Source organism: Rattus norvegicus, chromosome 3 (assembly GCF_021556685.1).
Source record: "Rattus norvegicus strain SHRSP/BbbUtx chromosome 3, alternate assembly SHRSP_T2T, whole genome shotgun sequence".
Lineage (NCBI taxonomy): Eukaryota > Metazoa > Chordata > Mammalia > Rodentia > Muridae > Rattus > Rattus norvegicus.
The window spans coordinates 12,294,588-12,309,119 of record NC_141536.1 but is presented as its reverse complement, the minus strand read 5'-3'; the positions used below and the strand labels follow the sequence as shown (position 1 = coordinate 12,309,119).

Sequence of the window (14,532 nt, the reverse complement as noted above, 5' to 3'; positions counted from 1 at the left end):
CGGGGTTTCTTTAAGGCCAGGCAAACCCCTCCGCTGAGCTTCCGGATGGCCCGTGATCCCGCTGGCTGTGAGTCTTCCGCCCTCAGTTTCTGTCTACGGAATACACTTGTCAATCTCTCACTCCCTGTCATTAACTGCGGCGCAGTTCTTTGGTGAACTAGACTCAGTCCCCGGGTGTGGTCTAGTGCAATACCGTGTTCTTATGGAAATGACCCCGTTGCTCAGTATGTACCTCTGGAATAATCCGGAGTACAGCTCAGGGTTTTCTTGACTTTGGGCAAGCCGGACGGTGGTAGCTCACGTCTTTAATTTCAGGACTCGGGAGCTAGAGGCAGGAAGATCTCTGAGTTCGAGGCCAGACTGACCTACCGAGTTCCAGGAGAGCAAGAGCCACACAGAGAAACCCTGTGCCACCTTCCCCCACCCCCAAAGTAGAATCTCTGTAATTGCACAATTCCAAAGCAATAGAAAAGGAAAAATAGGAACTGAGGGCATAACTCAGTTGGTAAAGTGCTTGCCTAGCATCCACGAAGCCAGGTTTCATGTTCAGCACTCCTTGTAGTTGAACTTGGGGATGCATGCCAGTAATCCCAGCATTTGAGAGGTGGAGACAGGAAGATCAGAAGTTCAAGGTCATCTACTAGAAGTAAGTTCACTGTTGATGCTCGGGGGAATAAAGCGCTTGCATGGGGTCATGAGCACTGGGGTTTGGAACCACAAAATTCATGAAAGAGCTGTCAAGAGGGGTGGGAATGTGCAAGGTGGAGACGGTAAAATGACTCGCTGAACTAGCTTCAGCGAGAAAAGGGGAGAGCCACCAAGGAAGGCAACTGACCTTTAAGTCAGGGCCCCCTACACACACATTACTCTTACACATATTTGCACATACTTGAACACAGTTTCTTTTTTAAATTATGTGTATGGGTGCTTTGCCTGCATGTATGTCTGTGCACCACTTACCTGCCTATAGGTTGGAAGAGGATGCTGGATCCTCTGGAACTGATGTTGTAGATGGTGGTGAGCCATCATTTGGGTGCTGGGGATTGAACTAGACGCTCTGTAATAGCAACCAGAGCTCTTAACTGCTAAACTATTTCTTCAGCACCTGCCCCACACACAATATTTTTTTATTTAAAAAACACAACTGGTCATAACGGTGCACGCCTTCAGTCCCAGCACTCGAGAGGCAAAGGCAAGTGGATATCTGTGAGTTCAAGGCCAGCCTGGTTACAAATCGATTTCAGGAACCCAGTGAGTTCCAGAATAGCCCGAGCTATTGTTACATAAACCCTGCCTGAATAAATAAATAAATATTAAAATTAAATTAAAAAGTAAAGAGGAGGGGTTGGGGATTTAGCTCAGTGGTAGAGCGCTTGCCTAGCAAGCGCAAGGCCCTGGGTTCGGTCCCCAGCTCCAAAAAAAAGAAAAGAAAAAAAAAAGTAAAGAGGAGGGAGGAAAGGGTAAGATGTCAGAAATTCTCAATCTTCCCTACACACACACAAACACATACATTCATAACTGTACTTAGTTCTTAATTTTTTCCCAAGAACCAATGAAGACTTTCATGTTGGACAGCATGATTTTTCAACTCCTCTTGTTCTCATGTCCCTGTCCACTAACACTTCACTGGCCAGTAGAGCAGGTGTATGCTTTTCTAGTCCAAAGCTCCAAAGTCTCTCATATTCCTCAATCTGGCCCCTTAGAGTTTTTTGCTCTAATTTATTAGATAAGCAGAGTTACTCACCATATCACTACTGTCTTAGGATTTCTATCGCTGTGAAGAGAGGCACCATGACCAAGGCTGGTTTGCAGGTTCAGAGGTTTAAGTCCCTTATCTTCATGGTAGCACGCAGCATGCAGCAGACATGGTGCTGGAGAAAGTGAGAGTTCTGCATTTTGATCAGCATGCAGCAAAGGGGGACTGAAACACAATGGTCCTAGCTTGAGCATATATGAGGCCTCAAAGCCCTGCCTCCACAGTGACACACTTCCTCCAACATGGCCACACCTCCTAACAGTGTCACCCCCTATGGCCATGCATTCAAACATGTGAATCTGGGGGCCATTCCTGTTCAAACACCACACCCACCCTTTGTTAGTTGGGCACCCAAACTTACTACTTTTATTGTTTTATAATTTTATTTATTTGTATGTGTATAGGTGTTTGCCTGCATGTATGTCTGTGCACATGCATGCCGGTGCCTGGTGAAGGCAGACGAGGGCAGGGGGTCCCCTGCAGCTGGAGTTACAGGTGGTCATGAGCCACGTGGGTCTGGAAAGCAGCCTCGAATTCTCACTAGGACAGCAGTGCTCTTATCTGCTGACCACCTCTGCTCTCCCCGCTCGCTCTACCTGCTCTCACTGGTCTGAATCCACCACTAACTCTGTTCACTTTTTCAAGTCAGCTCTTCTCTGTGAACCTTGATCTTCCGAATGAATATCCAGGCAAGTCTTTCAAGCTTCCTTTTTCTTTTCTTTTCTTTTTTTTTTTTAACATTTATTTATTATGTATACATCATACAGCTTTCTGCCTGCATGTATGCACCTACAGGCCAGAAGAGGACATCAGATCTCATTACAGATGGTTGTGAGCCACCATGTGGTTGCTGGGAATTGAACTCAGGACCTCTGGAAGAGCAGTCAGTGCTCTAACCACTGAGTCACCTCTCCTGCCCCTCAAGCTTCCTTTTTCTTTTCTTTTGTTTTATTTTGGTTTTGAGACTGGGTTTCACTGTGTGGCTTAGCTGTCCTGGAACTCACTCTGTAGAACAGGCTGGCCTTGAACCCACAGATCGGACTCCTGCCTCTGTGTTCCGAGCTCTGGGAGTAAAAGCGTGTGCCACCACTCACCACTGCCTGGCTTGAGGCGAATCTTTCCTTCTTCCTTCCCTTCTTCCATTTTTTCCTTGGTTATTTTGAGACAGGTTCTCCTGTAGCTCAAACTCACTATATAGCAAAAGTTAGCTCGAATTCCTGATACTCAGGTCTCTGCCTCCGTGTGCTGGTATTACAAACACACCTCACAAGGCCTGATGAGTTTCACTGTTTTTAAAAAAGAATTAATTAATTAATGTATGTATGTATGTATGTATGTGAGTACACTGTCGCTGTCCTCAGACACACCAGAAGAGGGCATCAGATCCCATTACAGATGGTTGTGAGCCACCATGTGGTCACTGAGAATTGAACTCAGGACCTCTGGAAGAGCAGCCAGTGCTCTTCGCTGCTCAGCCATCTCTCCAGCTTCAGGTTTTGCTCTTTTTTCTTTTAAACTGCTATTAAGAGTTTTGAAAGAGTGTACTTGCTTGTAGATCAGTTTGGGTAACACTGTCACCCTGACAGTCCTGAGCTTTCCAACCAGTAAGCATGGGATGTCTTTCCATCAGTGTGTCTTTAATTTCCTTTAGCAGTTGTTTGTACTTTTTGTTTCACTTCTTTGGCTAACTTTTACATAGTTTTATTTTATTTATATGAGTGTTTTGCCTTCCTGTATGTATGTGCACCACATGCATGCCTGGTGCCCAAGGAAGTCAGACGAGGGCATGGGATCCCTTGGAACTGAAGTCAGAGCTGCTGTGTGGGTGTTGGGAACTGAACCAACCCTGGCCCTCAGTGAGAACAACAGGCACTTTTAACTGTCGCACTGTTGTGGGGAGCTGAAGAGGCCCAGAGACACGTGTACTGTGAACACGGGCATGAACGATGTCAAGGACCCGATGCCTCAGACACGTGGGGACAGGGAACCTTTCCAGTACAGGTCAGGCTCATAACTGGACTCCTTTCCTTGGGTGACACATACTAGAATGGCCAAGATGCCAGGCTATTAGGCATAGTTGCTGCTCTAGTCTCCCAGTTCTAGCTTTTCCGAATGTATGTCTGTCCTTTCGGCAATCCCTCTCCACCCAGTTAGGTTTCCATAACCAAGCTCTGCTGATGTGGCAGGATGGAGAGGTAGCTCCCTGAGTAAAGTGCCTGCCTTCTAAGTAAACCCCAACCACTGAGTTAAGACCCCCAGCACCTGTGCAGAGTCTGGAGTTGTGGCAAATTCAGATTCACGAACTTCCAGGTTCAGTGAGAAACCTGTCTCCAAAAACAGTGATGGAGGAGAATACCCAACATTAACCTCTGGCATCTGAACGGACAGTTACCATCCCCCTCCATGGCACTTCTAGAAATTGTTATGTAGACCAGGCTGGCCTTGAACCTACAGAGATATGCCTGCTTTTGCTTCAGGAGTGAGTGCTAGGATAAAAAGGTATATGGCACAATGCCTGGCCCACAAAAATTCATTTAATAAGATTTATTTATGTATTTATTTATTTATCATTTATTTACGCAATATATGGCCAGACTGGTCTCAAACACACAGAGATCCTCTTAACCTCTGCCTCCTGGATCAAAATCATGTGCTGACAAATCCATTAGGCTTTTAAATATTTTCAGATCGTACAAAGCAATCAACAGGTTTTATGTTCTATATCGTAGCTTACAATTTCACTGGATTTATTAGCTCTCACATGTTGTGAAATAAGGTTTACCAAATCACATTTCTTTTTTCTTTCTTCCCCTCCTCCCCTTTTTTTTAAATCTATGCTGTTGAGGATGTATAGTGGCAATTTTGGCTTTTTTAAGAAACACAGAAATACGGGTTGGTGAGATGGCTCAGCGGTTAAGAGCACTGGCCCCTCCTCTTCCAGAGGTCCTGAGTTCAATTCCCAGCAAACACATGGTGGCTCACAACCATCTGTAATGGGATCTGGTGCCCTCTTCTGGCCTGCAGCATACATGCAGGTAGAGTGCTGTATACATAATAAATCAGTAAGTCTTAAAAAGATATCTACAGAAATATTGTAAGAATGTGTTTTTGTTTTAATCCCAGGTGTGGGCTATGGCTCTGCTTGGGATGACCACAGCAGCTGACAATGATTTGCCTCATGCTCTAGCATGGGTGGCGCTGATCTCCAGCTGCAGATAATTTCCATGACGGTGCGAAGATTGGAATTCTGGGGACTTTTCAGAGGATATATTATCGCTCAGGCCCGGAGAGGCGGGGTGGGTTGTGGTTTGTTACTTAGTCACGCACGAATAAGCAAGAAGAAATTAGATATCCTGACAGCAAAGATCAAACTTGCCCCCGGGAACGCGGCACCCCTAGTCAGCGGGCAGGAATTTTATGATCATGTTGCTCCCTTGACTTTATTCAGGGATCTCTTTCCTTCTCCTCTCATCCTTTTTCTCTTATCTAGTGTTGAGGGGGGGATGGAGAGGGGGTACGCAAGAACACACAAAATAGCCCAACAGCAGCTACACAAATGCGTAACTCTGTGTGCAGTAGACGGAAGGGGGTGTCTTTTCCCTGACCTTTAGAGGAGAAACTCCATTTTTCACAGAACGATGTCAACCCTGATTTTTTTTTTTTTTTTTTTTGGTTCTTTTTTTCGGAGCTGGGGACCGAACCGAGGGCCTTGCGCTTCCTAGGCAAGCGCTCTACCACTGAGCTAAATCCCCAACCCCCAACCCTGATTTTTTATTTAGCCTTCATGATATTATGAATTTTTTTTTCTGTCTCTACTTAACTATAAGGAGTTTTTGTTTGACTTGTTTTTTTGAGACAGTGTCTTACCATATAACCATGACTGGCCAGAAACTCTATATAGACCAGGCTAGCCTCAAAGTCAGAAGGTCAAGATCTCAGGTAGCCTGCAGTGACCTCTGTGTAGCCAAGTATGACCTGGAACACCATTAGGTGATCTTCCTGCCTCTACCCAAGTACTAGGAACACAGCCAGGTGGGGTGAGAACCTCCAACCTGAATTTTTTTTTAAAGATTTTATTTATTTTATATATGTTGAGTACACCAGAAGAGGGCATCAGTTCTCATTACAGATGGTTGTGAGTCACCATGTCGGTGCTGGGAATTGAACTCAGGACCTCTCGAAGAGCAGTCAGTGCTCTTAACCGCTGAGCCACCTCTCCAACCCCCTAAATCTCCTTTTAATCATGAAATGGTATTAATTACTCCACTGTGTTTTTACTTTAATTTGGATGCTCCTCAGTTGAAGAAGGTAGCTTTTCTCCTTCGTATGCCAATGCCCCGTGTTAGAATGACTGACCCCGTCTTTGAACTCCAGGAGTAAATCTCACTTGTCACCGTCCTGGCTAGTTTAATGTCAACTAGACACAAGAGAGAGCCATCTGAAAGGAGGGAGCCTCCATTGAGAAAATGCCTCCATAAAAATTTAGACACAGGCTGGAGAGATGGCTCAGTGGTTAAGAGCACTGACTGTTCTTCCAGAGGAACTGAATTCAATTCCCAGCAACCACATGGTGGCTCACAACCATCTGTAATGGGATCTGACACCCTCTTCTGGTGTGTCTGGAGACAGCTTCAGTGTACATATATAATAAAATCTTTAAAAAAAAATTTAGACACATAGCCCACTGTAGTGGCTCATGTCTTCAATCCCGCACCTGGGAGGCAGGGGCAGGGGCAGGGGCAGGGGATCTCTGAGTTCAAGGCCAGCCTGATATACAGAGTGAGACAGAGCTACATAGAGAAACCTTGTCCAAAATAAAACAACCAACAAAGTTGAGCAAGCAAGTGACCTCTGACCTCTGCATCATCTCTGGCCTCCTCCATGACCTCTGACCTCTGATCAACTCCAGCCTCCTCCATGACCTCTGCATCGACTCCAGTCTCCAGGCTTCTGGCATTTGAGTTCCTGCTCTGACTTCTTTCAAGGACTGTGATGTGGAAGAGTGAGCCCCATAAACCTTTTCCTCCCCAGCTCGCTTTTGGTTATGGTGTTTCATCACAGCAGTAGTGACCCTAAACTAAGACAGTCATGCATGTAGAATTGTCTCAATATACTGCTGAGTTAGGGTTGCCATACACAAGGTGTTGTGTGACGAAACTTCTCCTAGAAAGTAAACATATTACCCCAGATAGGGAACTCGGGACAGAACAAAGTATACCACCACAGTGCAGGTTGGTGAGCTATTGGGTTTTATCACAGGGACAGAAATGACTCAGAGGCAGTGGCATGACTAAGGCACATCTATCTCAGCATAAGTGACAGCTCACAAAAGCTGGGAACCGATAGCACACTGCACAGCCTGCAGGCAGTTCAGCAGGTTGGAGAGATCCTTTCCACCTGACTCTGGTGTAAATCTCTTGTAGCAGCTCAGCTGGTTTCCTCTTCTTCCATGTGGCTGGTCTGGTCTCAGTATCTTCTTTGCAGCTCAGCTGGTCTAAGAACTCTGTTTTTTATTCTTTACTCTGGCAGAGAGGGACTTAGTGAATCTGGTTAGTTTCAGGGACTTCCTGAAGCTATTTTGACTTGCTTACCTTCTTGCTAAAGGCATCTACTTTCTTTTTTTTTTTTCCTCCTTTTTTGTTTGTTTTTTGTTTTAGAGATGTGTGTAGCCTTGGCTGTCCAGGAACTACCTTTGTAGTTGGCCTACCAGGTTGGCCTTAAACTAACAGAAATCTGCTGTCTCCTAAGTGCGAGGTTAAGGTGTATGGATCCTTTTTTATATTTTGAAAAGAAAATAGCTCAGTGGTAGAATTCTTGTATGCCACAGGACCTCCCTAACTCCACTCCAGGGAGCTCCTCAAGCAAAAAGTGTTGTTAGTTTACCAGATGTGGATGGCAGTAAGAAAAGTGTTTAAGCTCACCACCTGATTGTTTGAGCCTAGCTAGAAACAGAGATGAAAAGAGCCCAAACTGATTTAAACTGTGGACTGTTTGTACAGGAGACCAGAAGGAAGCAGTTTCCTGAGGGGCTGGGTAAGAAGAGAGGGTAGATGAAGAAAGTCTGGATGCCCTAATGAGATTTATGTTTTAGAAAATGCATTCTGGGATTGTGGGACTGCAGAAGGAATGAAGGGATTTGTGTTCGGAGGCTAAAGTAGAAATCAGGAGAAGAAACAGTGATAGGGGCCAGTGAGGATCGAGTTCGATCCCTGGAACCAACATGGTGGTTGTAGAGAAAACAGCAAACAGTTCTCTGATCTCCTACACATGTACATATGCATGCACACATGTAAATAAATGGGAAAAAATTGTCTTAAAATGAAAAGTAAGGAAATATAGGCTAGAGAGATTGTTCGGTTCCTAGCACCTACTTTGTCGGGCTTACGACTACCTGTAACTCATGGGCTCCGGGATTTTTGTCCTCAGCAGGCAGCTGCCTTCACGTGCATAAACCTCCACTCACACATATACACATAATTAAAAATATTTTTTGAAAGATAAAATGATGGACAGTAGGGCACTATTGGAGGAAGAGAGAAACAACTGTCAAGAGATCCTTGGTGACTGGAAGAAAGTGCAGTGGCTAAGAACAGCCTCAATCTTGCTATCTGACAGCTCCCCGGTGAATGGCCCTTTTCGTGAAGGAAAGGAGGAGGAGCACACTGAGGGGCAATGTGGTGGCTACGTAGAGACCGCCCAAAAGACGTCGGGTTGGGCGCTGGGTGAGTCAGCACTAACTAGGTAAGATGGAGTTAATCCTGTCCTGAACCAGTTCCTGCGAGCTAGCCCCTCGCTAGAAAGAACCCTGAAGGCAAACGTGGGGACTCAGGCAGGCCTCAGCTTGGGCAGGAGCAGCCCAGAAGGCCCGGAACCTTCAGCAGCACCGCCCACGTTCGCGGCGGGACAAGACGGGGGAACCCCTCCTCTGTTGCTAAGGGGCGGCCCGGAAGTGACGCTTTGTTGACAGCACACCCGCAGCCACAGGCTCTCCAAGCCGTCGGAGCAGGATCGGGGGGAGGGGCTGGGCCCGGAGCCAGCAGCCGGCGGCCCTCAGCCCAGCCGGCGGCCCTCAGCCCAGCCGGCGGCCCGAGGGCAAGGGAACGGCCTCCGTTCCGGGCTCTAGTCGCAGCTTTCCTGCCCTGCCCCGCCCCGCTGACCCGGACCGAGATCGGATCCGACCTCCTGCGGCGCATTGGCCGCGGATTCCCCCGGGCCGCAGCCTCCGCTTGTAAGCCTGCGAAGCATCCTGTCTCCCCGTTGAGGGCCGCCCCCTCCTAGGGTATGTCCTAAACGCGGAGCCAAGAGACGTACCTGCATCCTTCTCTACCTCCTGCCTCAGGGTCTAAGCATTGTCGCTGCGACTCCTTGCAGAGGTCCACCACAGGCCAGAGGTGGGATGGCGCTCGTCGCCTGCCGCCCAGGTCGGAGGATCTTGCCTTGAAAATTGAGCTCTCTCGTTGAGAACGACGCTCGCCCTTGCAAGATGGGGGCTCAACGTAGGGCTTAGAAGGCCGGCCTCTGCCCCTCCTACCTGTTGGATGAGTTTAGGTCTCCTCCCAACCCCCAAGCCGTGCTGCTTAAAGCTTAGGGATGGCTTGGCTCCTGGATCAGCTCCCAAAATGGGATGCCAAGGAACAAGATAGTGCAACAGGGTCGGAAAAGAGCAGGTGGGCTTGCAGGCTGAAGACCAATGGCTCCCATAGGTGAGGTGAAACTGAAACTGACCTGCCTGGCTAGCTCTGGGTTGAACTTAATTCAGCTGCGCTTTAACCAGTCAAAGATCTCCCGTGCTTGCTCGTGCCTTGTGTGTGTGACAGGGGCAAGGGTGGGTTGGGGGTGGCGTTGGGGGAGGGGGCGCCTAATGCCTGGGAAAAGCTGGCTCAATGATGTTTCTGACAGAACAGTTCTCTTCGGGCTTCGAGTTAGTTAGAGTGACCATAGCATTGAAGGGGTCACAGGAAGCTATGCTCAGACCAGTTGGTGCTTGTTAGATGTGAATCAGGGTCGCTGTGCTTTGGCTTACTCGACAAATGAACGTACATGTTAGCTAGTAATAGGTGTCACGAAGACACGTAAACAGACAGACACTGGGACCTTTGTATCCAATGTGGTCAGGGAAGGTCTCAGATAAGGTTGCTGTCTGACCAGAGATAAGTGAGGTAGAAAATCATTACAGCTTTCCGGGGGCGCAGCATTCAGCAGCAGGTGCAAAGGTCCCGTGGTGGCAAGAGAACCCACTTGGGTCAGAATGGAGGAGGCAGAGTGGGTGGCAAGGAAATCAGTTGAGAACAAATAACAGCCGGGAACATATTAGGGGCTGGCTTGTGATGCAGGGCTGTAATTTTTGAAATGTTGGAGAAGAATCAAAATTGTCTGAGGTGATAAATGGCCATTGTACTTCAGCTTTGTGTTCTAAGAGCTCTCTTGCTGTCTGTACTGACCATCCATGACAGAAATCTTAAGGAAAAAAAAATTGCACTGTGGGAAAGTCGTGTCACACTGCTGTTTCCTTGTTGTTAGAATGTGAGCGAGTGACCTTCTGCCTCAGTCTTTCCATTTGTAGAATAGGACTGCTAAGCTACAGGTGCATGTGTGGCAGTGTGGTATATGACAGTAAGGATCTTCCCATCATACAGCCCTGCAACCCTTGTTTCTAGCTTTGGCTTGTGGCATCACCAGTTCTGTCTGACCCCGCTGGCTCAGGATTTGTAACAGTACTGGAGGAAGCTAGAATTCTGTGACACCTATCACATGGTCTATTCTTCAGGGTATCTGCAAACTTGGCCTTGATTTTCGTTTTGTTTTGTTTGTTAGATAAGTTTTCATTCTGTAGTGAGACTGACAACTCCCTGTGTAGCCCAGACTGACCTTGAACTCAGCAGTTCTCCTCAGCATCCCAAAGGCTAGGACTTCAAACATGAGCCACCAACTCCAGCTGGTGGCCCGTGTGTGTGTGTGTGTGTGTGTGTGTGTGTGTGTGTGTGTGTGCGCGCGCATGTTTGTGTGTATTTTGAAGCAGTCTCATGTAGATAAGGTTGGCTTCAGTCTTACTGTGTAAAACAGTGTGGTCTTGAATTCATAGGGATTGACCTGCCCCCTGATATAATTCCGGCAGATTATATGTGTGTACCACCATGCCTGACCTAAAGATGATTTTTTTAGATGTATTTATTATTTTATTTATATGAGTACACTGTAGCTGTCTTCAGACACACCAGAAGAGGGCATCAGATCCCATTACAGATGGCTGTGAGCCACCATGTGGTTGCTGGGAATTGAACTCAGGACCTCTGGAAGAGCAGTCAGTGCTCTTAACCACTGAGCCGTCTCTCTAGCCCGCCCAAAGAGGACTTTTGAAATCCAAGCCCTGAAAATCCCCATTCTGTAACATAATGTAAGCAAAATGATGTCTTCCAGACAGATTGGAAAGGACCATTGTTGGGCCTATCTGTGGCACTGAGTGTGTGGTCAGATTTCAGGTAGAGGCTGTGGGTCCTGAAAATTTGCAGCCTTTGAGAAGACTAACTCCAGATCTTCCTCCTCACCCCTTGAGCCTGTCTGTCATCAGGCCTGTGCTGTCAGCTGAGCAGGACCAGAGGATTTGAGAATGCAAGGCCTGGGGCAAAGGATATGGCTGAGTAACAGAACGCTTGCCTGGCATGCATCCCATGTACCACAAAAACTAAGTAACGTATAAATATGTAAAGTTAGCGCTTAGAAGACAGGAGCCTCAATGGCAGAGCAAGCTTCTCTGACCAGAACCCCAAACTAGCCATGTGGTGAACCAGAGTCTCGCACAGTTCTGCTGCCAGCTTACTGTATATATTTATGTGAATCTGTCCCTCCCTTCGGACCTCGGTTTTCCCTGCGTTACACTGAGAATGGTGTCCTCCTGCCCCTGCTGACTCTGGAGAGACACTGGTCAGAGAAGAGTTTGTCCTTCACTCATGCTTGCCATGGTGAAGAATACTTCTCGTTACAGTTCGTGCCACTGGGTTCATGCAGGAGCAGCGAGGGCCCACCATGCACAGGGCTACTCTTTGCCTCTGGGTGTTTGTTTGCTTTTAACAGTTACTGAGGTACCACAGCACATTCGCGGAAGTCTGAGGACAATTTATGAGAGTGGGTTCTCATTCGACCATGAGGGACCCGGGGCTCAAACTCAGGTTTTCAGTCTTGGCAGGTGGCACCGTTAACCACTGAGCATCTTGCAGACCTCTGCCTTTGGTGGGTGGGTTTTGTTTAGTCTCAGTGCTTCAGCTCTTGATTCCAGAAATGTTAGCTCAGAGACCCCTGTGGAGTCATCTCTTTGCGGACCAGCATCAAACCCGGTTCATTCCCTGGAGCTGGGTTTCTGGCTTCAGAAGTGGGCAAAGAGCTGGGGATGTGGCTCAGAGAGTAAGCATGCTTGCAAACATGAGGACCTGCATCCAATCCCCAGCACCCATATACAAAAGCCATCTGGTGACCTGCACTTGTAATCCCAGAGATGGAGAGACAGATGGGAGGATCCCAGCTAGCCTGACACTCACTCATTAATATATAATGGAGGTCCTGTGACTCGGGCAGGGTTTCTACTTTTAGGAAGCTTCTAGCCCTGGTCCGTGATCCCCATAGAATTATTACCACAAAACCAGATCATCTATGGTCAGTGCACAAGGATGCTTGGAGTTGTAAGGAGGTAGTGATGGCAGAGAAGAGGAAGTGAGGCTTGCCTAAGTCCCCATAGGTGGCACCACAGGGAACAAACCTGGAAAGCCAGAAACCCCAGGTCTGACCTACTGAGCAGAGAGCATGCATCTACATACAGACTGCAGAGGCTCGGCTTGCAGCCTCAGCGCCACACCTGCAGGCTGTAGATAGACCCCTGCCTCCTGGGCAGATGGAGGGAGCTGGTGTATAGCCAGGGTAAGCAGGTGGGCATTAGGAAGTTTGCACAACCAACCTGCCCCAGGTCCGTCCTTCCTCAGTGTGTGTTCACTGCTTCTTTATCAGGAGAAATACCAACAGCCTGCTGGGTCTGTGCAGTCCTCCACCATTCTGTGTCTTCCCAGCACCATGACCTGTAGGCATAGCCTCTGTAGACGTCTATCTCTACTCCTCACCTGCACTTCTCTCTCTAATCTCCAGCCCAGGACTCATTCCTTCCTCGAAAGCATTCAGCCTCTATAAAGAGCGTTCCAGAGCTCATGGGCTAACATTTCACAGGGTAGGCACCGCTCCAAGGTTTAGAGCCTCTGGTTCCCCAGATTCTCTGTCCCTAGGTGTTGAGATGTTGCTATGGCCCCTTGCTTCCTCCTCTGAGCTTTGGTTACTCTCTTTCTCTTTTATTTCTTTATTATTTTATTTTATTTTTTTATTTTTGAGACAGGGTTTCTTTTGTGTAACAGCCCTGAATGCCCTAGAACTTTCTGTAGACCAGGTTGGCCTCCAACTCAGAGGGACCCCCCTGCCTCTGCCTCCCAAGCACTTGGACTAAAGGTGTGCACCACCATGCCCAACTAACTCTCTCTCTTAGCTGGTTTGCCGGGTAAACGGAACAGTGTGATTGGTGAGCGGTTTAGATTTACAGTGTTGCTGCCCCAGGCTCCTCTATGATAGTCGTGGTTCTGGTGTCTTCTTCAGCAAATGACAAGTGGTCTCTACCTCAGAGTGCCATCGTGAGGTAATACTGTCAACAGCAAACCTTTGTTCCGCCTAAATGCCAGGCACTAGTAGGCACTGAGGATGTGGGTGTGGGTGTAAGTCGCCAGTCGGTCCTCTGGAGCTGGCAGCTGGGGGGAGGGTCACAGACAAATTGTTATGCAAATGAATAGGTCTCTATTGGTACAGAATACTGGGCTTTGCCGTCTGGCTGGTTAAATAAGAAACTGTAGGAAGTAAATTCTGGAAGGGGCTGGGCATGTATCTGGAAGCACAGAGGACGGAGGTGGTACCGCGGGGGTGGCTGCCTGGGCTGCTGTTGTTTCTCTCAATCTTTTCTCCCCCTGCCCTTCCCCCAGCATGTCTTAAAGAGCCTGTGAGAAGAAAAGAGACATGGGGTTCTCCTCCTCTGGTAGTCTATCAATATCAGAGTCCAAACTGTCCCCAATTGCCAGAATTCCAGATGGCTGGAACCTGCCTTGAGAGTGAAAATCGGTAAGGGCTCCAAGGGGTGGAATGATAGGGTGTCGTGAGCCTCTAGACTCTGGTCCCAGATGAGGGCAGCTCCCCTTCCTCCCCAGCTCACCCAGGACACCCTACACCCACACCTTCAAGCTACAGGGTTGGCTCCTGGAGGAGATGAACACAGGTGACCACTCACCAGTCTGTTTTCTAGAGGCCTCTGGGAAGCTGATTTGGTGTCCCTTCCGTGGGCACAGCCCAGCTAAAGTAGGGTAGCTCCCTAGGGCCAGGGCTCAGCCCTGCAGAAAAGGTGGTTCTTTCCCAGCCATTCACGAGGTTCTGCTGTGGCCCACAAGAATTCAGTGTTCTGGGGGCAGTGAATTTATGCCCAGCCTCACGAGACTCACATCCTGCGAGTCCCCGTGGCTCCAGCCATGGCCTTTGTTATTTTTTTTTTCTTCTTTTTTTCTTTTTTCTTTTTTTTCGGAGCTGGGGACCGAACCCAGGGCCTTGCGCTTTCTAGGCAAGTGCTCTACCACTGAGCTAAATCCCCAACCCCATGGCCTTTGTTATTGAAACTTCCCTGCCCCAAGTCCCACGCTTAGTACTTAGTACCACCTGTGTTCATTTCCCAGGAGCCAGAGCCTGGCTCTTGGTGTCGCTATCCTTTG

At 48.1% G+C, this 14,532-nt stretch overlaps 1 protein-coding gene across 17 annotated transcripts in view; it reads left to right on the top strand.

The window, feature by feature from the left end:
- The first annotated feature begins 35 nt into the window (after positions 1 to 35).
- Positions 36 to 14,532, top strand: part of Zer1 (zyg-11 related, cell cycle regulator) — a 36,541-nt gene continuing 22,044 nt past the window's right edge. For 4 of the 17 annotated variants that reach the window (XM_087652647.1, XM_087652645.1, XM_087652646.1 and 1 more), the window contains exon 1: positions 36 to 67. In XM_087652647.1, coding sequence (XP_087508773.1) covers positions 46 to 67 — 22 coding nt within the window. In that variant the 5' untranslated portion in view covers positions 36 to 45. 17 annotated transcript variants of the gene reach the window in all.